The 27,799-nt window shown below is 36.5% G+C and overlaps 1 protein-coding gene across 1 annotated transcript in view; it reads left to right on the top strand.

The window, feature by feature from the left end:
- Positions 1–27,799, top strand: part of LOC134533259 (serine/threonine-protein kinase sel-5) — a 124,590-nt gene that overhangs the window by 21,359 nt on the left and 75,432 nt on the right. Inside the window, exons 5-9 of the mRNA XM_063370691.1 lie at positions 1,045–1,248; positions 5,921–6,053; positions 14,254–14,357; positions 16,217–16,508; positions 18,714–18,909. Coding sequence (XP_063226761.1) covers positions 1,045–1,248; positions 5,921–6,053; positions 14,254–14,357; positions 16,217–16,508; positions 18,714–18,909 — 929 coding nt within the window. The remainder of the gene's footprint in view (positions 1–1,044; positions 1,249–5,920; positions 6,054–14,253; positions 14,358–16,216; positions 16,509–18,713; positions 18,910–27,799) is intronic.

Here is a 27,799-nt window from a genome sequence, read left to right as displayed (position 1 = left end):
CAGAGGGCGAAAGCAGTTTGGGATGTAGTGCAGTTCAAAATCTGTAGTTTTAAGTCAAGAAGGGGCGGAAATAGCGTTAGACAATAGACAGTAAAGAAAATAAAAAGAAAACAGCTAGCTGGACAGAGTGTCCAGGCAGGATGTTGCGGGGAACACGAAAGGAGATTGGCGCGGGCAGAGTACAAACTACGTTGGTAATAAGTTGGCTGGAAAGTGTCATGATGCTGTGGCTGGTAGAACGACAGGAAGTGTGAATGCAGCGCACTGACAAACCGAGAATCAAAGCTACTGATGTCTATTGGGGGAGCTTTTGGTAAGAAAGAAACTTTCAGGCTGAAAGGCTTGAACTAATAAAATTTAAAATTCACAAAGAACTAAAATTCTCATATAATATTACAAATTTAATAAAGTTACACTCAAAAAAAATTTAAAATTTAAAAGTGACTATAAAAACTTAAGTGGCACAGTGACCATGTTCTTACTGCTGCGAACGGTTGGGATCCCGCATTTTCACAAGCAGTGGTGTCCCCTGACCCGGGGAATCTCTCTCACCAACTTCATTCACAGACCTCGACTGCTCCCAACAGCCACTGGTGATGCAGGCTCAAGTCTTGGTGTGGCTCCCTTGACAACTATCGATGTACCCACATTGTCACAGAGTGCTGAGGCGGTCGGGTACCGCTGCTTTATGTACTGGCTGGGACAATGGCTGCGCCACCCTTATAAGTTACTGCTTACATTGTATCTCGCGTGTTGTGTCAATAACTTCCACTGGGTGTTTCACAATTAATTATTCTTTTCCCCCTGGCACGCAATGTACAACTGACTTGTAACAGGGATCTGGTGGTAATGGGCGTACGCCTTGTTACACTTTTGTGCTCAAGTAAATGTGTTGTTGCAGAATGTAATACATGAAGTATTGCTAGAACTAATTACTGAAAGATCAACAATATGAATAAATGACATAGTGGCTACTGTGACCCTTGCTAAAAGAAATGTCTCCGTGGTTTGAACGAGAGCTGGAGCGAGTGTGTGTGTGTGCAGGTGGAGAACATCCTGCTGAGCGACTCGGGCAGCTACGTGCTGTGTGACTTCGGCTCGGCGACGGCCAAGGTGCTGAGCCCTCAGGTGCAGGGCGTGGCGGCGGTGGAGGAGGAGGTCAAGAAGTACACCACGCTGTCGTACCGCGCCCCGGAGATGGTCGACCTGTACGGCGGCAAGCCCATCACCACCAAGGCCGACATCTGGGTGAGCCCTCGGGGGGGGAAGCTGAAGCTTGACTCGACTCTAAAGTCAAGTTCATTATACAAAAATGGTCTTCTGTACTTTGTAGATTTGTAACACAGCACACAAACTACGAAAAGAAAATATTTTATAATGTCTCAAAATTGTGTTTTTCTACTACAGCAGCAATCTTAGTATCGCTGTTCGGCACAAATTCAAAAGTAAGACATCATGTATCTTCATATCTTTGACTTTTGAGTAAAAATTACTGACAAATTTTTTTTTTTAACAACAAAAGTTATTATGAATTCCACATTTAGTTTTATGCTATTTTTGAAAGAAATTATTGATGTGACGTTCGAAAATGCCTAAGTATTGCCCTTTTTAAATTCGGGACATTCGTTGATTCATTAACATAAAATTAATTTCTAAAATTTCTGCAATTACCCGAGCTCGGATCAATTTTTAAGGCCAAACTTTACTCAACGCAAAAATTTAATGTATAGTTTTACTTTTAACACTTAATTCTTTGCAAGACATTTGTAGTTTTATTGTTTTACAAGTAGGTCTCTGTTGTGTGAACACTTCCTGTAATTTTAAAAGATTGTGATAAAGTTAATTATGATTCTTTGTTTATTATTTTTGTAAAAATGTTATAAAAAACCTTAATAAGTACAAAATAACCCAGATTTTACATTACCACTTTTTACTTTTTCCAGTTATTTACACCATTATATTTCAGTCTCCTTTAACCTCATTTGACGCAATACAATCAATTTCTGTTGTTTATAACACACCTGTAATCTGCTTCCTGCAATTTACGCTGTTTGTTTATGCGGTATTGACATAAATTCATTATTCCTGTGTTTGTCACGTACATCATACATATGTGAAATACCAAATCCTAGATGCTGTTTGGAACACTACACTATAGCTCCTGGATTTTCCAATGTGCTGTTCCATTAAAATTGATATTTACAGGCTGCCAACACTGACCTAATAATGGCAGACTGAGAAAATGTTATCACTTGATGCTAGCGCTACAGTTTATAAAAATTCATTAGGGATGTGCTAGTACCCGATATTTTCGGGTACGGTTCGAATCCATTATTACCCGAACCCGGAACCGTTGTACGTACATGGATTCGAACAGTATTACGAATATTCACAAAAGTTATAAATTAATTTAATACGGCTCAAAAATACTACCAGTGAAAAATACAATTAGGCTACTATTACGTAAGTATTTATAATATAATGTATCAAAGAAAGATTTGTAAATTAAATAATTAACACAGTGACATTAAAAGAATTTCGAGATTTCGAGAGCTTAAACTATAATCACGAATTTCGTCGTATAGCAAACTATTAACTAAAAACAATTACATACCTAAAAGAAAAAAAGTCTTGGGCTATTTATTGGAGAAAAAATGGTTTTGTTTGCTGAAATGTTTATAAAACTGAGATTTCCCTGTGGCGTGCAGTTTATTACAATTGAGTTGGAGAATCGAATATGTTTTGGTTTTCATATTTTAAAGTGTTTATTATTAATTAAGTTTAAATAATTATAAACATTTCAATCTCAGTGTTATAAATAATTGCCAGTAGTTACAGTTAGATTAAAGAGAACACACATTATTTTAAAATTAATTATTTTTAATTATTCTGTGCTTAATATTCGGAATCGGATTCATATCTCAAATATTGCCAAGGATTCAAATCGGATTCGAACCGAACCGAAAATCAACGATTCGCACATCCCTTAATTCATACTGTCCATCAGTAACTTCTACATACTGCATTACTTAGTTTTTACTTATGGAATTCATCTTTGTCGTTAAATATAATGTGGTCGGTAACAAATGTAAATGCCAATAAGCATAAAATTTTGTCTCTTACTGCGAGTAATTAACTGAGTTTTTATCATTATGTATTTTATCGAGATGGCAGCTTGTAAAGGATGGAAAACATTTTCAGCTGATAAAAAAATAAACATTCTAGAGTGCATGGACGAGCACAAAGGTACTTGTGTTTCACTCGCTGGAGGTGAACACAATTATAAAAAAATGAGAAATTATTGAAGGGAAGTTTGCTCAGTGCGGTGATAAAGTACACTAGTTTTATAAATATTCTTAACTTGTACTTGAATTGCTAATTAAAGTATGAAAGTACATGTGTACATATACTGTGTGTATGCTTACTTATACTCTTTACAGAATGTAAATATAGAACTTTAATATTAATTATTCTATTTAGTTTCTAACAAGTCACAATCGTGCTTGGTTAAGATTATGACTGTTTCTCGCACAAATATAAATACTTGGAGAATCTCTCGACTACTGTTGCAGGTAGTGGGTGTAAATCTCAGTTGGTATTTATGAAATTATTCTAAACTTTTGAAAGATGAACTTAAATAAAGAGTTTGGAATTCAACTTTGAAATTTATTTCTTTCTAGCGAAAATTTACATCGCTGAGCCGTCGTATTGACGCGACCTCTGGACCCAGTCCTCAAACAACGACTGACGAACAAAGCACAGTATAAAGCTTAGAGGAAAATTCACTTAGCTGGGGATTTCCCGAAGTGCTGCTTTCGTATTGGCTACAACACTCATTCTTACAATTACTATTCAGTGATTCCCTGTTCAGCGGGCCTTCCTACCAGTTCTGTCACATGTGTCTTGTCTTTCTCTTACACAGGATGTGATATATTACCGTCTTTCATTTCGGTGCCACTGTGTCGTCGCACTTCTTTCTTTCTTTTTGCCCACAGCACTGTGTTACATTCTAGACATGTCACAACCGCACCATGAATCACATACAAAAATTATCATTATGAAAAGAACACTTAATTGAAATGAAACCTTTTTAAAATCACACTTAAATATTTAGGTACCTAGTCAGAAAAGGAAAAAACCAGTAACACCTATAATTAAAAGGCTTTTCTCAATAACATAATCAGAATCACCATTAATTACCAGAATATTACTGAGGATAGAATATAAATATCAAACTAGGCCACTGTGACCTTGAACTGATCTGATCACTTCTGAATAACAAAATATAGTAATTGTCACATGCGTGCTACGAGGCAAGGCCACGACACATGCCAGGTACCTGAGCTGGCCTTCCAGCGAGTCTGACCAGCGGCCCTGCACGGGCGCTGACGTCACGCATGCCACACGTGCCCGGCCGGATTACAAGGGTCTGGCTACCCATCCCTCTCCGCTCCCCGCACACCGTCCCGCCTCGGAAAATTGTTACTGACACTTTAACCAGCCTGGGAATTCTGCGGGTTCTTCGAGGCAACGGTGCAGAGTGGCATGAATAAATTCTGCCTTACTGGACTTTTCGGGCATTGGGTCGGCTCGGGATGACGTGACACGTCACAGCCGCTCTCGTCCCTTCGAGAAGGACGCCATGGGAAAATAAGCGACAACGCTGGCCTCCACGGGAGTTCCGAGCGAGTTTCAAGAGTTTGAAGAGTTCGCGAGTTAAGGGAAGTTGACATCAGTGAAGAGGGTGAAAGAGAACCTCGAAAGCGGAGTTACGAGGAGCGACGGGACCGTGAGAATTTGACCGAGTGGCGCGAGACTGTGTGTGAAGACAGGCGCGAGGTAAGGGGCGAACCACTGTTGAGCCTAGCTCCAGTGAGGAGTGCGAACTGTGGACTGGACAGATATTGAGTGACTTGCAAATAATTTTTTTTAAGTACGAGTGATTGGTGATATGTGGTTTTTAAGTAAGTCAATGTAAATATTAGTAATTAATAAAATGGTAATAAAACTTAATTGGGCTATCCTTTACGAACCCAGTTTTCCCCACATTAGTTCACAACAATATTTATTCCTTTAACAAATCCTATTAAAAGCAGGGTCTTTCAACGTTACAAGATATGCATCAGACACTATTAATAACTATTTGCATATCAAAATATGGTATGTTAAGGTCATATAATATTACTGTTCTCTGAGCCAAAAAAAAATTTCATACATTTCCCTTATTGTACACTTTTCCACATTTTACATTTTCAGACACCTCCTTGAATAGTTAAAAAGGGGTTCTACTGTAGGTGTGATTGTCTAATTTTGTAATTTTTTAGGCATTTTGGTGTCAATAACCATCAACCAATAAACCAGACTTAAAAATGACATAGTTTTAAGTGGAAAATTGAAAACTTACATTTTGGTTTTATTACAGGATGTCTACAAATTATGAAAATCCTTAAAGTCACACGAAAGTAATAAAACTGAAGTGCTGGTCACGAAAGTCATGAAAAAGTCCAGAATTAAACAGTAACTGTGCTCGAAGTCATGAAACTTAAATATCTAGCAGCCTTTTCTAACTTGTTTTTGTTTTATTGACACCTCAATTCAATTTATAGTTTCACTACTTAAATAATATGGAAATTATGTCTGAAAAGGTTTTAACTTTAAAACCTAAAAGTCTACACGTTCCTGTGAATTTTGGCTGTATTTTGTGATGTGTTTAATTGTGCTTATTATATAAATCGTCCTGTGAAATAAAAAAGTTGTAAGAAAAGTATATTAAAAGAAGTCCTGAAATCAATTCAACAGGTGTCTGTAGACTCCCTGTAGTCCGTCCACGGTGCCTGGGATGCAAGACAGCCAGCTGTAACATGTGTGATTGTGTACGGAGTGTTGCCGAGTGTTGATGAGTGGTGGATGTGTGTCCCAGGCGCTGGGCTGTCTGCTCTACAAGCTGTGCTTCTTCTCGCTGCCGTTCGGAGAGAGCATGCTGGCCATTCAGAGTGGCAACTTCACCATCCCGGACAACTCTCGCTACTCCAAGGAGATCCACTGCCTCATCAGTGAGTGCCCTACTGCCCTGCCATTCCCCTGTTCAGTGGCTCACTCATCCATTTGGCAGATTTAATGTGGGTTTTTTTAATGATAAGATCTGTGGTGTCAGTGTATTCCATGAATATTCCTAAATCTGTTCTACTGAATATCAGTAATGGATAGGGAGGGCATGCATATTTCATATTTGCTTTAAAACAGTTTTTTTTTTTTTTTTAATTTTTTGTTAAAAGTTTTGTGCAAAGAAAATGCATTGTTTTTAATACATTGACACCCATGACCTTTCCTTATGAGAACATTTTAAGAAATTTTCATATATATAAAATAGTTTGACTTATCTGTAGTATTCTGTTAATGTGGTATTATGTGGTTTATGAGTGTGTTTTAGTAATGGTTTTACTGCACAGTTACAAAATAAATCTGTAAATGGTGCTTTCTAGTGTCGTTAGACGTGGTTCAGGAGCTAATGTTTGTGTTGAACGACAGGAAATGTCAAGAAGTGTACATATATAGCACAAGCTGGCCTTATCAGCAGATAAGCCAGTGACACTGAAGTTCAAAATTTATTTTGTTTTTTTTTATTTTCTGCAGGATATAATTTTCCTGAAGCTATACAGAGAGACATTGTGAATACAGCAGAGTCCCACAAATCCAAATTTATTAGGGCAGAGAGAGACATGTTCCGATTACCATATTTTTGGATTAGCCAAATAATTGCTATAGTAGTAAAACACATGTCTATAAACATGTAGTTATTATGTAACACAGCCTTAAACATTTTTACAACCACAAAATCACTAAACATGTTTATAGTAATTGGCTAAAGACATCAAAAATATTTTTTCCCATCCTAAACTTGTTTGGATTAGCCAGTTTTGTGGGGTCCGGATTAGCAGGACTTTACTGTAGTTAAATTAGTTTCTTTATTTAAACTTTAAACATACAAAATTATAATGTTAGTTACTTTAAAAAGTCAGTCTGAGCCGGCTTGAGCAGTTGCTTATAATAAGCAACTATACCACTCATAATAATTATGCCCTTGGTGTCAATAGCAGCCTACCTGTAGGACTATAAGTACTTCCTGGAAAAATAGCATGTACTGTATGAAGCCGAATAGAGGCCAAGGTTTTTATTCATAGAAACTGCACACAAAACATAGGTCGGCTGTGGATCACGCATAATAAAAATATACATAGATTTAAACATGAGAAAAAATAAAATTGTGTAGATATTTGACCATCCATAAACCAGTGTTAATTAAATTTATTACATTAAGTTACCTAGCATCTTGATCACCTTTATTTATTATATTGCAATAAAATCAATTTATGTATGCAAATATTATTTCTGAATAAACAGATGGAAAAAATGTATGAATAATATTTGCTTGCAGTATAACCAACCTAAATAAAATTAAACATTATGACTGAATCAGGGTGTCTGATTACTTCCAACTGCCTACAAGTCAGAGAAAAAAAATGTCAAGCACAAGTTTTCATCTATGTTATTTGTTACCTAAACGAAGGCAACCTATGAATATTTAATTCTCATGTTGATATGCTTGTTTATGCTTCAAAATATGTAATGTTAACATCAATTATATGATAAGACATGTTGCTCTAAACAGAATTTTAAGTTGTAGTTTTTTGTAAGATTTACCATTTTTTTATTTACTTGAAAATGAGGTTACCTATATACGTAATGCAACCCCCAATATTTTTAATTATGAGTTTATGAAAAAGACTTCATGGTGTGGAATTCGCAATTGAAGTACATAACACTATTCTCCATTCACTCTTACCTGAGTTTTGGAATAAACAAAGCCTCTTGTAAACAAACATTTTCATTGGCTGCCGGCCGCCGCACACATTAATCGTGCGCAAGAAATAGTCCCTTGGTTACGTACCATTTGCAGGTATTTGTACACTGCCTTTTTTATAACAATTGTTGTTATATAGCTTTCTAGCGTTTCACCATTAATATCCAATACAGTTTAATGTGTCAGCAAGTACCGTATATACTCGTGTATAGCGCGCCCTTTTTTCCCCTCAAGTAAAGGAAAAAAATAAGGATGCTCGCTATACACGGGGAAAAAAAGTTTGGGGGGGGTGGAAGTCGTTAACTGACGGTGACATTTCTGGCCAGCCCCCACACATACGCACAAGCAACAAGGCCTCTGTTTCTCACACACACACACACACACACACACACACACACACACGTACACGTGCGCGCGCGCCCGCGCAAGCTCGCACATCATGGTCTCTTGTTTATTTTTAGACCTCCCCCCCTTTACAGAAAGCCAGCTCAGAAGCTAGTAAAAAAGAGAGAGAGAGAGAGAGAATGTTGTCACCAGTTCCCCCCTCCCCCCCCCCCCTCCCCCCGGGTCCACTTTCTTCGCTTCCTCCATTCCTCGTCCCAGCAGCGACCGGTGAGTCATCTAGTTCTCCGCGCCCGCTTAGCAACAACGTAGCTCGGCACGCCTCCCTCCCACGTACCAGTTGTGACGATACAGTGCTTCATTATCTTCTGTCTACACAGCAGAGTTTAAGTATTTTCCTGACGCATCACCACACATCAATTTAAATAATCAGGTACCACAAAATGTTTGTAAAATTTATTTATGGGGAAAAAAATTTTCAATTTTTTTTTTCTTTGGAATTTGTTGCAAAAATCGTGGTGCGCGCTATACACGAGGGCGCGCTATACTCTAGTAAATACGGTATTTACTTACAATTATGTTAGCAGACACCATGTGTACAGTGTACAGTTGATGCCCGGCGCAACAGTTGTATTTCGGATTCGCGCGCGCACTGTTTGTTATGACCGAGTTTTGTAAAGCACAGAACGGGAAAGCCTTTGAAAAGTGCACAGAAAACTATTGTGTTGAATGTTTTTAAAACATTTTCAGACAAATATCCGGATTGTCGTGTGAACGATATCGCGAGTTTAACTGCGGAATTTATGGGTGTTTCGAAGAGCAGTGTGCTTCGTGCAAGGAAAGAGTTACAGGACACTGGGACATTAACAACTCCCGGGAAGAAAAGGAAACGCGAGTATCCTGTTATCAAAACTTGTGATGATTTTGTGAAGCCGGCTATTAGGTGTAAAGTGCATAGTTTTTTCTTCACAAATGAACCACCTACGCTGAGCAAAGCGCTACGGTGTGTTAACGATGACCCTGAACTTCCTAATTTCAGACGAACAACATTTTATAAACTGTTAAAATTTATCGGTTTTCAGTACGTAAAGAGAAGCAAAACAAATGTCATAATTGATAGGGACGACATTTCACTATGGCGAAGAAATTATTTAAGTAAAATCCGTGGGTACCGACGCAAAATATACTATTTAGATGAAACGTGGGTGAATGAAGGGCTTGCTACAAGCAAGTCTTGGAAAGATTCTACAGTTCTACAGGACTAAAAAATCCAACAATGCGTCCTATCACAGTGTACAGTGTGATCGTGTGCCAAATCATTCGTCGAGAAAACCAAATATTATCGAGTGGTTACAGCCAAAAAATATATCCTTCAGTGCAACGTCTGTGAAAGTGGAATTGATGAATTTAGTTCATACAGTACGTTAATCTTTTACTGCATATAGCATATGTGATTGACAACATCGCCGAGAAAGCGGGGCACACTGTACTTAGGCTACCGCCGTATCATTGCAACTTGACTCCAATCGAACTCGTGTGGAGTCAGATTAAGGTTACGTGGATCGTAATAACAGAACATTCAACCTAAGCGAGGTACCTACGTGATTTGGTAGCCACAGCTTTGTCTTAGATTACTCCAGAGAAATGGAACGACTGTATTCAGCACGTAATGAAAGAAGAGGAAAGAATGTGGGAATTGGATGGTATCAGTGATATTGTCGTTGACAGTGTTATAGTTCCTCTCGGTGACCGTGACGACAGTAGTGATGAAGATAGTGGTGGTAGGTCTGATTCAAGTCTGGAAGGGGTAGCACCACTGCCAGATAGTGATTAGGTGAGTACTAAATCGTAACACTATCATAATGGCACCATTTTCCTGTTATATTACTTCTCCGTTATTTTATTAGCACCGACTGTACTGAAGTGTATTTGTTGCAACTAGTGCTTGGCGCGCAAGATGAATTTAGTCTATCACTTGCTGACGCTGCGCAGTGATACGACGGTGTTTTTTTATTTCAAAACTCAGCTAAGAGTGAACAGAGAATAGCACTTTTCTGGTGCCACTTCAGTCAGTAGAGTGATTGGCATGGCCTTTTTTGAAACTGCAAGCGGCACTTAGAAAAACAATTCAATTTTTTATGTCTGTAGTTCAAAAGCCCTAATTTAGAAGGCAAAAGAATTCAGTGATCGCTTGTGAGGGTGAAAGAGACTGGGAAGGGGGTGCTTACGCCAGCTGTCACAGGAACTCTGCGACCAACTCCATTTGCACCCTCCCCCTCCCCATTCCATTCATCTGTCATGCCTGTGCAGAGGTTTAGCAGGCAGTAATCAGCAACAGTTGAAAGTGGCATAAGTGACACAGAAAATCATTGCATTAATTTAGGGTAAATATGGTACACACCTGTTATTGTGGATTTTGTCAAAAAATGTAGCACTTCTGCATCTCAGGTTCCAGAACAAGAAAGAAACTCTTTTGACAATAATTACAACCTCAAAGTTGTACACTATGGCAAACAGACAGAAAACTACGTATGCAGAAGAAAGCCAATATAGTTACTGCGAGAATAATATTATGTGGTGGTGAAAGATGTAGACAAAAGAGCGGATGGCTTGTCGTTATTAAAACACCGGGGGCGGGGGGGCTGGGGGCTGGGGGTAGTTTTGCTTTCAAATAGTAATGCAATGTTTTTTTATTTATGAATTATTACATTCCCTACATTCCTATCTACGATTGTTAGCCTTAGATGGCAGGCTTAATACGTAAAAACAAAAATAGTACACAAGTAAAAAAAAAATACATTTACAGAAACACTGTCAATGACATGATATATTGATTACACTAAACAACTATACAACTGAGAATACACAACATAACAAACTTATTTGACGCTCTAATTATTTGTAATTTAAATACTGGATAGTAAATTTTTTTTTTACATTTATTTCATTTACTGATAAAGGAAAATAACTTTCATACTTGTTGAATTTTGTGATGATTCTGTATGAAATCTCATTAGTTTTGGTTAGTGTACATGTTAAAGATACACTTGAGTGTATTTTTATAGTCATTATGTACAAACATTGCTTATAATATTTCTCTTTGTGATGGCAAAGATCCAAGAAGGGAGTGTAAATCTACTATTTAAGTCTATAATTTTTATTTAAATTGGTTTTGGACTTTATCTAGTTACTAATTTGTGTGTCACTAACAATTTCTGTTTAATGCTAGCAAACATTAATTAGTTTGTGTTACGTAACTTGTCTCAAATCGGGCAGTTTTCAAAGTACGTACCAATGGTAGGTTCCTATTTCCCCAAATGTCACACGGAAGCAATACTAGGAACATTGACAATCATAAGAAGTTCTTTACAAACACTGTAACAGAACAACAGTGACATGGCATAGGCTGTACAGGTTTAGTTAATAATTATGTAGTTATTCAGAAATCAAATAGATTATTTGGGTGGGACTTAAATTTTGAAGTTATCTTGAATACATGTAACTTGCCTCATCACAGATATACGACCAAATCTCCAAGCATTTTGGTAACTAAAACTAGTGTAAAGAACAGTAACCAGAAGATTGCAACACTGAGAAAGTGGTCGAGTGTTACACATTTGGGGGACTGCCAAGCACTTACAGTGCTGCTGTGTTTGCTGCATTGTTTTACTTCGTACTCGCTCTAAAGCAAAATGCTAGACAGTGCTGCCTGTTATGTTTTCATCTTACTAGCCAACTATACACCTTTCGTCCAGGATACAAGATAAGCATTAAAAGATAGTCAATGTGTTGTATTTGTGTTTTAAGTGATGTGCCGGTAAGTTTGTGTGGCAAGTGTAAGTTTTTAAAAAAAATCATATGTGCCAATGTGTCCCACACAGTCTGCGAAGTACAAATATATAATTAGTATTGTTTACTTGAAAGGTGAGTCAGGGTATGGAAAGTGTACAAACAAGGGTTGTTTCTTTGTAAGTCTGGAAACTGTGGACATTTTGTTACACAATTTTGATAATTTTCTGTTAATAAAAGTGTAGTACCAAATTTGTGGTATTTTATAAAAGGGAGTTTAGAAATGACTGTGGATGTTATATTATTTTACCAATAAAATTAGGCACAAAATTAATCTAGATAACTAGCAAAAATAGTGGTTATGTCAAAAGTGGGCAAAAATTTGTGAATTGCTTTTTATTTTTTTGCCTCTCCAGGTTGTGAACCTCTAGTCCAGTGGATCCATTTGTCGAGACATAAGGTGTGTCGTGTCAGGGTGACTTAAAGATTCCACCAACTGCACTTGTATGATAGATGTCATGGGGTTGGTTGGTGAACAGTATAATGATCCACCCTTGGTGTGGTCTGTCTCAAGCTATCGGAACCTTCACGCTGTTTGGGTACTTTCACGTACTCGTTGGTTTCAACACAGTGGCACTGTAAACTGTAACATCTGAATGCACTACACACTAGCCAGTGGCAACACTCCACCACCCAGCAGATTGCAAGCTCACAGTGTGTTCCCTGTCGAACTCTGCCAGGGGCTGGTAATGATGTACAAGGCAAAATTTGTATGGGTGATCTTCCCTCACTGTGTTAATTGAATTACAGTCCACAATGCCTGATACCGTGATCAGGATAACACAAATTGTGATGCTACGAAGTTGAAATTCATTTTTCTAATTTATTTTATTTTTTACACTTATTCATAATAAAAATAGTAAGCCCTCATTTTACAAATGTTAAATTTCACAACTTTCTCATAAATCTCAAAAAGAGTGTATCAAGTATATAACGTGCTTATAATAAAAATTGTTACAAATTTATTTGTGGAAAAAAAAAGTCTGTACTAACTTTTTCATATTTATAACCATTATAATTTTACTGGCAGTTCTCTACATGCCCTGTCACTGTGTTTTACTTCAACCTCAGACGTTCATACCTTTCACTGTTATATGCACTGAGAGATGAGAATTGCTTTGTTGAAAAACTACACACTATGTCTAAACCACTTATGCCACCTGTATTTTAGTGTCTCCTGAACCCCGCAGCGTGCAAACATAAGATGGACAGGATAACACTTTGGAATGCTGTAGAGTTTGTGAAAAAAAAAAGGGGGGGGGGGGGGGAGAGAGAAAGTGCTAATGGCTCATTCACGTATCCTGGTGACCACTGTGGCTTTAGTGCAATTCTTAACTTCTTCGTACATTTTCTTTCTGAGCGACTGCTTTTTTGCTGCATTTGCAAAACTCAATTTATTTTTATAATTCAATCTTACTTTTTTAAAAGTGTCTTGTGTTAATTTCTTGGACAGATAAAAGTGGCAAACGAAATGCTGTCCTAATAGGGCAAAACCTGAAAGAAGCCAATGTTGAAAGTGTTCGCTATGCTTTTTTTATGATTCCTTTATATTGACATTTAGAATACATAATTTATATTTAGAATATGTTTACTGTAAAATGCATTATGATAAGACACATATGAAATAGAATTTCTGTGAATTTATTGATAGGCATGGTGTCATTTTTAAAAAATTTTTAGGACATTTCAGTATTGTAGATTGTTCTTCATTTCTAGAGACTCTGAATAGTCTTTGTACTAAACAGAATTTTATGTTAACACTGTTCTCCTCGGTGGCAGTGGTCTGCGACTCCGCCATTTCTGGCCAATATCCTTGCAGATATTCCGTGCCTGGGTGCCGATTGTCTACACTTTGTTGACACATGTTTTTTTTTACATGTACCCAGTGAACACAAACTAGAATTGTGGAGAAGCAACAGTCGTGATTGTCACTTGCTTGGTGCACTGCCTGATAAGTAAATGTATCACTCTCACAGCCCTAGCTTTTTCTTAGAAACTTCATTAACCAAATATTTACTCTGCATTGTGTGTGAAACAACTTTTATTTTTGCTAGCTTTCGCTGAAAGGAATTTTTATTACTGTGGTCTACTAAAACCATAATAAAAGGGTTTGATTGATTTAATTAGTACTAGTCACCTCCCACGCTAAAAGGATTCGATGCAAAGTGTTCTTTATAAATGATATTTATGTCCCTCCCCAGGGTACATGCTGGAGCCGGATGCTGACAAAAGGCCCGACATCTTCCAAGTGAGCTACGTGGCTTTTAGCATTGCTGGCAAGGAATGTCCTGTGCAGAATTTACACGTGAGTCTTACATTGTGTGTGTGGTGTGTACTTATTAAGTTTTGTGTTTGTGTTTCTTGTACTTTATTTACGTTGTCTTTGTAAGGCTAACATTTTGTTTAGCTTTTCCAAACTTGGTCAACTGTGAAGAGAACATAAATGTTTTGTAAAAATTAATTATTTTTACAGTTTTTGATTTTTAGATATATAAACGATAAATTTGAAATGTATTTTGTGGTGTGTGATCCACCATTCAAAATTAATTTTATATTTCAATAATTAATTATTTTGTTCTTTTTTTTTTAAATTCCTTTGAGTTTTCTTATCAGTACGTATATTAGTACCATAGGTTATTAGTAGGCCTGTGCGAATATCTGTTTTTTTTTTTTTTAGTAAGAATTGAATATGAATGTTAATATCAAATTCTCAAATACGAATATCAAGTTATTCTCGAATACGAATATCGAATTTGAATACGTAGTAAGAATTAGAATTCTGCTGTAAATTTTTTTTCACATATCGTAACCAATACAGTGAAAAGTAAAAGTAAATGTGTAGTGGCTTTTGGGACGTTAGATGAAAACTACTAAAGTGAAAGGTTGGTTATGATAAGTCAGCTATAATTACTATATGTAAAATTTTGTTGAAATATTCAAATTTTGAAAAGAAAATATAAATAATAATTTTTCATGGTAATCAAAATAGGATGTGCAGAAAAATATGTATATATTTTAATAAACGGTGCAAAGCAAATATGTAAGGCAATTGCAGCCTGTTTAAAGAAACTTCAAGAGAGTGGGTTTAAAATAAATGTACAGTGAGCAGTTTTAATCTATAGTTGAATATGATGTGGGTTTAAAATAAATTATTATCTATATTTATGGATTATATTTTTGCATGTTTTAACTAATGTTTAGGAACACAGTAGCAGCTTGAATTTTCCTCTATTTTTCTGTCCAGTGTATGTGTGGTTGGTAAAAGAAGAAATGTGTTTCCACCAGGAAAATTTTATCGTAGGTGGTTAGGCTCTAGGAAACTTTGCTGTGAGTATGCAACCAGATGTTTTCCACGAGATCTATACAAGTTTTTTTTTAATTACGCAGCCACATTTTGAACGAAACTAGTCACAGATTACATGCTGTGTTTCTACGCTCTGATCTGAAAACTGTCAACTTTAACACCTATGCCGTATGTTGATTTTTTACAGGCATATATTTATCCTAATCAGTATGTTGACAGTTCTAATCAATTTTTCTCAACCTGATGGACTCTCTTCTCTGTAAAATACTTTAGCTCTAAACGTGGGTGTCAGTATTGGTTCCTAATTACTGTGTTAAATTCCGCTTTGTTATATTAGTTTTCACAAAATATAAGTGGCCAGATGTAGCAAAAAAAAACTCCACATAAATAACCCTAAAACATTACGAAAATCCTGTGGAAGTTTTGTTCTCACCGGACGAGAAAATATTTTTTAATCCCGAAATTTATCCAGATGTTTGGGATTCCGCACAGCTGTATTCATAAACGACTGAATATTGATTTTTTCGAAGTGTTAGTTGGTGTTCGAAATTGAATCTAGTACGAATAATAAAATATTATTTTTGATATTCAAAATTTAAATATTCGCACAGGCCTAGTTATTAGGTTTTGTTTTTCCATTGCTTGTAAATTTTTTTTTTTAAATACCTTCAAATTCAAAATAATAATTATGTTAAACAAGCATTGAATTTCATTCAATTCCTTCATATTAATCAGGTGTTAATTAATTAAAACTGAGGTTAATATTTTACTGCCTGGCTGGTCCTGGGGTTCATGATGGGAACTATGTGTTGTTAATGAGGGAAAGCAGAATGTCGGTGCACGGGGCCGTGTGCTTGCAGAGCGTGGCCGTGCCAGCCTTGGACCAGCTGCCCTGCCCTCAGCTGGACACCGAGGCCCGCCGCACCGCGGTGAAGGTCACGAAGCAGGCGGCGGCGGCGGTGGTGGAGGGCACCAGCGTGGCCCCCCGCCAGCGCCCCAAGGGCACCCAGCCCTTGCCCGTGGGCGTGGTGCTGCCCATCCCGTCCCCCTCCACCCGCCGCCAGGCCCTGCCGCCCGTGTCTCAGTCGCCGCAGCCCGACGCCCCGGAGCCCGGCGGCAAGCAGTCCGTGGAGACGCTCTTCCCCTCGTCTGGTGAGCTCCATTCCGTTACTAGAGCTGTGCCGACGCACCGACACCACGTCTTTCATGTACACTGTATTGTGCGTTCACTAAAGTTTTCTGTTGTAATATATAGAGTAACAGGTTCTGGAAAATGCGGCAAGTAGGAACTGAAATGAAACGTTTGTTTGGTTATATTAGGTTAAGTTAAGTTAGCTGCATAAAAATTCAATTTTTTCTGTAAAATTTAAATTTTTTACATATAATTATTCTAGCTGACGTAATCTAATCAACATTTGACTTTCGTATAATTTTTTTTATTTTCTAGAAGCCACTACACTTTATTTTTTCTTTCCCTGTGTATTTGTTAGATGATAACCAGGTGAAAAAAAATATATATAGGAATTCTAATTTTTATTCTTACTATTCAAATTTTATTTTCGTATTCGAGATTAATTTGGTATTTGTATCCTATTCAAACTAAAAAACTTATATTTGTTTAGACCTAGTATTTGGATTTATGGATTTTTAGTAGAGGTGTTCGAAGCTTCGAAAAAGTCGAAGTCGAATCGGAGCTTGCCGACTTCGGTTCCAAGTTAACACCAAGAATTTTTTTTGAAGGAATCATGAATAACTTGTCTATTATCTTGAGGCTTCATTCAACAATATTGTAACGATGATTAGCGTGAAAATAATATCACTTTATTACAGTAAAACAGTTTAGAACCGTATATTTGTTACTTCATAAGCAAAAATAATTTAAATACCATATTTACTCGCATAATGTACGCAGTAATTTGACGACATTTTTGACCAAAAAAATGGGGTGCGGACATTATGAGGTGAAGTCCGAAAAAAAAAAAATTTCCCTCAAAATTTTACATGTTTTGTTTAGAGTAAAAAAATTGTTCTCTTATAATTAGTTTACTAATACCCTGATTTTCCGTATGCTCACGGTTCCGCGGATTGAATTAGTAAAAACGCTGCTTCGTAAAATTGGCACCCTTCCCTCGGCCCAGTTGAAAAATATTAACGGTGGCACACAACTTCGCAGAGCGCTGGTGACTGGCGACCCTCAGCAGCAAACGTGAGAAACGTGACAGGTGTCGAGATAATTGGGTGCTGGCGATCAGTGAAAGATGCCACTCATTTTGCATTGATGAAGTTAAAATATTTAATTATTTGTGGTCCGAAACTATTGAAGTTAAGTGAGCCTTATGATCTTAACCAAAAATAAGGCTAAACGGAATGTAAATAAATAATAGTGGTGGATACATTTTTTTTTTATATTTTGTTTCCTTGCACAATAAAGATTATTCCTAATCCTTTAATATATGGTTTTCGGTGTATCAACGTACGGATTTCTGCCGCAAATGATGAAAAATGTTGAAATTGGTAAGTAAACTATGTCAACAAAATTTCTGTTTATGCCAATTCCAACATTCCTACACGATATTTGATTTTTAGCATTTGTTTTAACATCGACACTGCGGAATGGCGGGAGGTTTTTTTTTTACCGTACGCACATAGTACACGAGACACGGCGTTCATAGTGTTTTTATCCGCTAGGTTAACATACGTTTCGGAGCTTACTGATTTTGTTAATGTGAAAACTAAACATAATGGACGTGATATCGGTTGCACGCAAGCGTGATCATGATGAAGACAATCCTATCCCCAGTACAAGCAGTCTCCAAGTATGCTGGCAAATGTAATATAATTCATACATTAGAGGTGTTTGTTTGAAAACATTTTTTTTGTCTTTAAAATAAATAAACAAATATCAATACTGTGAAAAAACTTCAATTATTCTGTAGAAAAGTTACGACTTCGACTTTGAACTTCGGAAGTTTGAAGATTTAGAATTCGACTTCGACCATAAAAAAATGGTTTTCGAACACCCCTAATTTTTAGTTTGACAAACTTTTAGAATGTAAACATTAAGTTTTAGATAAGTTTCATTAAACATGCTAATTTCACAATAATGATGCTAATTCATAAATCAAAATGATATAAGCTAATTTTAGGGGGAATAAGATGCTTAATTTTTCTAGCCCATAGTTGTGTATGTTATGGGGTGGTTACTTTATTGAAATAGTGTGTGTTTGGATGGGCAGGGTGCACTAAATTATGGCATTCCTTTGTGTTTATAGAAAGTCTTTAGTTATTGATGTTATGAGGTGGTTACTGTGCTGAGAGAGTGTGTTTGGATGGGTGGAACGGTGTCGATGCCGACAGGTTTCCCAGACCCATTCCGGGAGGACGGGACTGGGCAGGCGCTACCCCCGGCAGTGTTGAGCAACCTGGGTCCCGCCCACAAGCTGGAGTCTGTGTCGCAGTGCTTCGCGGTGGCCACGCCCCCGGGCTCCCCCACCGCCGCCCCCTCCCACCACCGCCACCGCCGCAACATGAGCGACACCACCGCGTTCAACAAGTGCGTGGGTCCCTCCCTCCCGGTGCTCTGTCACATCAGTTGTGCTCAAATATTCATTACTTGAAACATTTCAGATTTGAATTTAAAAAAATATTTAAATAAAGATAGGTAGGGAAGATAAATTTAGAAATTCAAACACTACCATCTGTGTAGTTGATAATGTGAATTTTTTTTGGTTAGTATTTTTTCTTCATTCTAAATTAAAAATTTAATGAGAGGTGTGCTTCTCCAAAACTAAAATATCTGTGTTTTTTCCCATACATTTTTTTAATTCCTGACTATATTTATATTAATATTGTAAGCACTCTTTTTTAATAATTGGATTCGAGAAATGAGATATTGTTCATTCACCCTATCATCAGTTATCATTTGAATTTGACAGTATAGATGGGAAATTTTAATGCATACATATACAAATCCTACGTACAGAATACAAAATCAACAATTCATAACCCCAGATCACAATTTTTACATGTTTGTATTTTTTAAATACTTGTCACACACTCTCTGTATTATTAATTAAATATTATTTTAACATATGAATCTAATATTTAGGGTTGTGCGAGAATGAGATTTAGGCCTCTAGAAATTTTCGAGAAAGAAAATATTTTTCTCGCTAGAAACGAGACGAGAATGAGAAATTTTTAAATAATCAAGATTTTCTGTAGATATCACTTTCAAAATATATTGTTCTGTACATAAAACTGTTGTTTTTCATATAGAATGTCAATTCAGTTGCCTGTGCACAACTGGCATGCACCACACGTTATGTAAGCCTACACTAAATTATAAATAAACATTCACTCACTTAGGTAAAAGTCTGGTAGCTAACATGTTAATTGTGGTTCCCGTTGACTTATCACCACTTTTTGTGTAATACTGCCACACTGATATGTCCACATCTTCCAATTTACCGTAAAATCAAAGTTTAATTTGACAACAAAGTTTATTTCTGTTAAACTGTTATATTCCCGCAACACTTTTTTTTTCCATTTGGTTCCGCCACATTTAGAGATAAAGCAGTATTAGGAAATCATTCTCATATTCCTAATAAAATTTTACAGGCGTCACATTATTTATTCATACCCGCAGAGTAGCTCGCGTAAACGGGAAACTCTGGTACTGTAATGAAAACAAAGAAATTGATACTAGGGAGGCCTTGGCGGGATTCATTACTCGTGACGTCTTACGACTGAGTGAAACAAAGGTGGCAAAGGAAATGGAATGAACATACTATTTATTCTGACTTTTCAACGGGTTTGAACACACACATTCACGTAATTTTACGTAATACAAGGGGGTGAATTGTTCTGCGTGTTCAATCCATTCCTTTACATTCCAGTCCATTTAATAATCACATGACTTGCGCAGTCTTTTATTGGAAATGAAATAAGAAACGGAATAGCGAAGCAGACTCGGTCTGGCAGCATGACCACCATTCCCTTTTGTTTGTTAAAAAGAAAATTTTGTATTTTGCCGTAATAATCAACATTTCAGTATGCTATTAAACATTACCGAACAAAATATTATGACTAAATTAAAGGTAATGCTTTTAATAACTTTACCGTAATAACGTGTATGTAAACAAAACCAATTTTGTAGGTTAGGTTCGAATGTATTTTATTATGTATTACGCTTACGTAATTTAAAAATTAAATACAGAAGTTTTTCTTTCAGGATAAATTGGAATTTCATATGACAGTTTTTATTCACAGTTTCGGTTATTGATAAAGGTTTTGGATGCTTGACTATCAGCTAGTCTAATATATCTTAATGATTGCATCATGTCTGCTTTGTGTTCCGCCAAATCATTTTTCGTCCAAACAGGCAGACGCGTTTGGTATTTTTAAAACATTTAAACTAAAATAATGGCAGTGTGTGTGTAATGTTCAACATATAAAAATACAACTATCAGTATCAAATTTAGTTTCCATACCAAATTGAGTTTTTACCGGTAGGTTCCAAAAAAATTCTCGTTTTTTTTTTTCGAGAAATTATTTTTCTCGCTCGCTTTCGAGAATGCAATATTTCTCGAAATTTTTCTCGAGGTTCGAGATCTCGCACAACACTACTAATATTTCAAGTACCGTGCTTTATTGCATAATCATCTCACATTTTATGCTGAAATCAAGTAAGTAACGATGCGATTTTTATGCAAGAAAAGCATATTTGTTGAGGTTAAGTTTTTCATAAAAACAAAATGATTGCATGCAAATTATGTTCAATTAAAAAGCAGAGAATACAAAAGTATACCATACAACTAGGGATGTGCGGGTACTCGATAATTTCAACTTCGATTCGATTCCTCAACTATTTGAACCCGGAACCGAAACTAAAATTTGGAATCGAAAAATTCTGGCAAATTTGTCAAAAGTAAAAAAATCGAAGAAAGAAATTGACGGTTACCGTTTAACTGATTGCTAGAAATAAATTTATTCGTCAATTATCATTAATGTAACTCGTAAAATTGCCGCGCACTTTCACTCAAGCAAATTTCATAACGTTTTGAAATATAGGTTAGGCCGAACATTAAATTTTTTTCAAAGATCGTGTATGATATAATTTACACGTTCAGAACCACTAACTGTTTCGGCTTGCAAAGAAACCTTACGAAACTGCTTGTTTATGAAATAGTTTAACAATCTACTCAAACATTTTTATTTCTGCCTACTTACGGCATATTACTCATGACCATTTCTCACGTTGCACTGTAAAAAATATTGTTGGTTTATTTGTTTTGAAAAATAAATAACACATATTAAAAATGAATTTTACAACCCTGAACGCACAATTTTCTGTTAACAGTTTAAATAGTTCCTTGTTCAACCATAGATACATTTACAAAGATCGCCATTCTGTGACAGTCTTCTGTTAACAGAATAACCAACATTAAAACATTCACGACATAAAAATATTTTAGCGGTGCCGGACGTGTAGACCAGTTGAAATGCCGGGAAGTCTACAACTCACATAGTTTCGGTTGCCTGCAAGAATTTCCGAAGATTTCCGAAGTTTTTCGTTTTGATATTAACGCCACTTTAGCTGCTAAATCAGAAGTTTCCAATGAAAACAAGCATGTTGTGACTGACCTAACCTAACCTAACCCTTCAATTTTTTTTAATTTCAATTTTTGAGAGAAATCCGAAGTTGCACGAACGTGGTAGGGAACCGAAACTATGTATGTGAGTTGTAGGCTACCGTGACAGGCCACCATTTATCAAAGATCGCGCTTGCCGACACAAAGGAATCGAATCACTGAATCGTAACATTCTGTCAGTATCTAAGTACTGTTTACTGTTTATGCTTTTGCCTTTTACAAAACTTAATTAAAGCTGATCATTGTTGTGTGGTTTAACTTCGTGAAGTTAATAAATTAATCATATTTACGTATTTTTTCCGTTTTTAGGGGAACAGATCTTGTTGAAATAAACAAAGAAAAATATGTTACTTATTGGTTTTAATTTAAATAAACCTACTGGTTAGGCCATGCTGCATACGTAATGTGCAAATGTAGGTTAATTAATAAATTATACTTCTTAGCGCAGCACGCATCGCACTATCTCGGTGACTCCAGTGAGGCAGCTGACTTTACCGTTGGTAACATTTGACATCTTTAAACAGTGGTGAAGTGATTAAATAAAAAAATAAGTAATGGATGAAAATTGTGGCCAGTTCAAGGGCCGCAGTCATCTTCCAGAAATGTATTTCTTATTCATTTTAGTTAAATACATATAGTTCAAAATAAATGCAATTTTTTTTTTAGTTAGCCCTACCAGACTAATGACTATGTAGATAAAGTTACCCAAAGAATCGAAATCGGAATCGAATTTCAACTCTTGAAGTGAGAATCGAATCGGAATCGAATCGAACTGAAAATCATGGAATCGCACAACCCTACTTACAACTTAAAATAGTAAAAGAAAAACCGTGTTCTGGAACTAATGTAGTGTATCCATAACTATCATCGTAGTACACACTAACCATAAAAGAGTGCGAGCTATCAAATGTAGTTTACTTGGCGTGAGAGAGAGCACACACATTGCATGCAATCGGCGAGCTATCGATATCAATATTTGACAATGTGTGCACATACTATACAGTCATCAACCTAACCAAACATGTGATGCCAACTAGTGCTGCTACATTTGTATATGCTCTACACAACGGACAAACAGATAAGAATTATAACATTTGAAAACATTTTTAAAAGAAAATTTATACATCGTACAAGTTTAGTATATCTGTTGAAGTAAGCTGTAATATAATAACAAATAATGGATTAAAACTTTAAAATATGTAGTTTTATACGGGAAAAGATATTTATGAGCAACATCTTATGGAGAAATAGGCGGGTACATCTTAAATTAGTTTTACTTTTAATTATTATTACAGTATTTTCCCATTACCATGTTTTTTCGCATAATCGTCGCACATTTTATTCTAAAATCAAGTTTGAAAAGTAGGGATGCGAAGATAATGCTGAAAAAAAATTTAGTTAGGTAAAGTTATAAAAACAAAACCCGTTAATGGAAAGTACGTTTATTTAAAAAAAGGTGGAACATAACAAGAGCACACCAAACAATTTATATTAATAATTCATTAAACAAAAACCTTTCTTCTACTTTAAATAGAAAAACAATCTGTGACTCAACGCAAGCGACTTGAATCTCTGACGTGAACTAGCGCGTAACTACCATCGTAGTACACACTTCCCACGAAAGAGTGCTGGCTATCAAATGTAGTTAACTCAGCACTCGACAGAGAGCGCGCGTTGCATGCAATCGGCTAGATATCGATATTCGACTACGTGCGCGCGCTCTATACGGGAAGCAACATAACCAAACACGAATGATGCCAATTAGCGCTGGTTACATGTTTATAACCGGTACACCGTGGCAACGCAGACAATCAGATACAGGAAATAACGTTTAAAAACGTCTTTAAAAGAAAATTTACACATCAGACATTTTCGTATTTCTGTTAATTAAAAAAGTAGGTGGTAATGTCCGAATAAATATTAGATTTCTACTTTAAAATACATTGTTTTATACGGAAAGATACCTACACAAAGCGCTCTGCATCTAATAGCGGGACCAAAACAACATGCGACGTTTACGCGGAATGTTTTTTTATCCCAATTTTGACGGCATAAAATATAGGTGCAACGATTATGCGATAAAAGAGGGTATTTGAAACAATACTGCCTGACAGCAATTTGAAAATCATTTCTGTTGCACAGTGCTTTGTCTGGTGATCTTTAGCAAAGTAATGTTTACTTCGTACACAAACCACTAGGAATCTAACAGCGGGACCAAAAACATCATGCAATGTTTATGCAAGCATTTTTTATTTTTATTTACAGTACAACCCTGTTATAACATTCTCCAAGGGACCAACTTAAAAAAAAATTTTACATGCAGGAAATCATAAAAATACATCTTCACTTTGTATAAATTACATGTGGATTGATTAAATTAAAGAGTATAGGTAAAACAACACAAATTACAGGAGTAATACACTAAGTACAGCAATAGAGTGGAAAATTGGTTAATTTTATTCATAGATAATATTTAATAATATGCTAAAGAAAAAAATGTTTTGTACGATACAGTTCAGAGTCGAAACAGAAATATTCAACTCTTTCGCAATCGCAACACACGTTTTGTTGGGGTTCCTGTCCACTTTGTTAATAAACTGAATTTTTTCAGCTACAGAATATGATTTTCGCTTATATTTATCGGCCATCATAGCCGCACAATAACCTGAATAAAATTTCAATACGGCGTATTTTAATTAAATACGACCGTGACTACTATAAGTAAGTGAAAAAAAAATTACGATAAAGGTTAACCACAAACAAAAGCCGTGAATATATCCATAGAACATTTAACCATCTCAAGGTGTTAAAACTTTAAAACAAAAACCAGCACTATAGAATACAGTAGCACTGTTTCTGACCATGTATCAGTGCACAAAATGTGCATCATAAGTATAACGGAACAAGTCATAGGCTAACGAGCGCGAACAGGACGCCATATTGATAGTCGATCCGGTGCAAGTTGTGGAGTGCGTGTGTACCACGTCTATAGTGAACTACACAATTGCAAACATCTGATGTTTGTATATACGTGCTGTATTTTTTAGCTATGGTTTCCCTCTAAAATATGACTGAAGGAAGGGATACTGAAAATTGTGGCAGTTATCAAAAGCAAATTTTAACGTTAAAGGCGGGAAGGTAGAAATTTACAGGCAGGAAATTAAAGCTTTGTGATAAATGGAGAAATGACGGGACCATGAAATTATGGTGTTATAGGCGGGAAAATGTTACAAATGGGAATGCTATAACCGGGTTGTACTTTATTTATTTATTATTATTATTATTATTATTATTTTTTATTTTTTTTGCAATTTCTGACGTCATAAAATAACAGCGCTCTGATTATGCGATAAAACAGGGTATTAATAATACAAATTATTTTTAAAAATATTATTAAATAAAATACCAAAATTATGTTTTGGCATTCATATAAGTTTGGTTTGAGTTCTGCTACCTACACAAAGTCACTAATGTGTAAACCTGCCAAATTCATTCCTTTGGCATGAAAGCTTGCCTTTTTTCACTTAGAGTAATAGAAATACTATCATGGCTCATAAACAAAATGGAGCATATTTACTCCGGGGTGCTTTCCCAACATTTTTGGGTGCTGCAAAAACTTTAAACCATATTTCCCCTTTCTATGTACTTATATACATACATTCTTTAGGTTCATATCTGATGGCCTGTTAACATGTGCTCCAGATAAAATTCAGTTGTAAAGTTGAATGATGTCAGCTGTACATAGATGTCTCTGTTGAGGCTTGCGGAACTACAGTAAAACCTTTTTGTTGCGACCCCATTTATTGCGACCACCTCTCTATTACAACTCGATTTCGAGGAACCGTGAAAAAATTGCCGAAAATCCGAAGAAAATCAGACAGAAAATAAGTTTCTTGTGGTGAGTAGCGTGTTACTGCGTTTCTCTTGCCGAGTGCCGACTTGTTTTAACTGCCGCAGCGATGTTTATTTTGACAGCTTAAGCAATTATCTTTTCCCGTGGGTTGATAGAAAAAGGTCGCTTCACCCAGCATAAAAAAAAAAAGCTACGCCACTTATTCCCCACGCAGGAAACACACTGGCTGCCGTCTGTCTCCCCCGCATTTATCTTTCTTCTAACATTCCACATCTCACCTCTCGCGCAAGCAATAACGAAGCGACCACGCATTTGGCCGTTTTATGCTTTGTTTGGTGACAGCAGCTTGATTTTAATCGGTATATTCCTATTCATAGGACCCTTGCTATTAAAATACATTTACAGTAGAATCCCGCCGATGCGACCCCCCTCTGATGCATCTATTCCGTTTATACGACCGATTTTTGAGGAACCGTAAAAAATTTGAGCAGAGAAAGTCGAAAATTTGAGTAAAATCGGCTGAAAAACAAGTCTTACACTTTGTTGGGCGCTGTGTGTTCACATTTATCTTGGCGAGCGCTGTACTGTAAGCAGGCAGGCATACAAAAGACGGCTAAAAATAGATACCACCCCTCTAGACTGTCCACGCTAGCCAATACCGGTAAACTGATAGCCAATACCGGTAAACTGCGTGCATCACCTGATAGCATCTGCGCGCGCGTCTATTGCCGTCCCTGTCTCGTGCCGAAGTATTAGGTGCTTCAAGTGAGCGTGAGAGATAAGATAAAGAAGGTGAAGAGAGAGCGAGCCCTGTCAGCAAGTGTGTTTGTGGGAGGGGGAGACAGAGATAAAAGAGAGTGAGCCCTGCAGCAAGCGGAAGTAGTAGTGAAGGTCGACATTTACCGTCACTCTCTCGCCAGCTAACGATGCTGCTGGTCGCCAGCACCCCCCCCCCCCCTCCCCTTTTCTCACTCTCTCTTTCTCTCTTTCTCTCTCTCACACACATGCGCACACACACGCGCTTACCCTACTTCTTGCATTCCTGCACGTCAGCCGGACGGACCAGAGCGATAACCGCCGCCAGACCACCCGTTGTGTCGGGACGCAACCTTTCAAACACCACACTAATACAGCCCGCAAGAGACATAATAAACCTTTAATAAAAAGTTATCATTTCAATAGGGGTGTGCAAATATTCGTCTGAAGCAAATATTTGATTCAATTCACATTCGAAACCAAATTAGGTATTTGAAAATTTCAAATATTCAAAAGTTTTGAAATGTATTAAAATATTACTTTTGTTTGCCAAAACATGTGATACAATAATATGTCGAACCTCGAGAAATCATTTTCCCGAGAGACTTAATGGAAGAAAAAAAAACTGTAAGCGGACCTTTACTTACATCAAATTTTAGGTTAGGTAAATGGGCATGCTGAGAACAGTTAAAGCCAATGTAGCGTGAAAATTATCATAAATGCTTACGATTTAAATACAAACTTTACGTGGTGTGTAGCATAATTAATTTATTATATCCAGTTGTCCTTAGCTCAATTTTTGGCGAGCCATGTGCCATATAAAAGTGTAAAACTATTTAAAACAATGCCAGCGCATTAGCTTTCAATAATAACCTTTAAAAACTAATGCACACATACTCTTTGGTCACTATTCTATTAATTTTACTAATACAAATCTAGAGAATTTTTTTTAACGATAGAAAAGTAAACACAGCTGCCATCACGGCTACAGCAAAAAAGAAAACGTGTCCGTTTGTGGTTATGGCCAGCAGAGCGGCCCATGGCCAGAGAATTGTGTTGCTAGAATTGCTCCAGCACAATTGCTTTTTAAACTACCGAAAATGTTACGTAAATAATTAGATAAAATTAAAAATACACTATAAACAAAATTCATTAAAAATTACTTTGCCTTGAAACGTTTGATT

The sequence above is a fragment of the Bacillus rossius genome, chromosome 6 (assembly GCF_032445375.1).
Source record: "Bacillus rossius redtenbacheri isolate Brsri chromosome 6, Brsri_v3, whole genome shotgun sequence".
NCBI classification, from domain to species: Eukaryota; Metazoa; Arthropoda; class Insecta; order Phasmatodea; family Bacillidae; genus Bacillus; species Bacillus rossius.
Note: the sequence above shows the minus strand (reverse complement) of the source record. Positions and strands in the feature narration are given on the sequence as shown.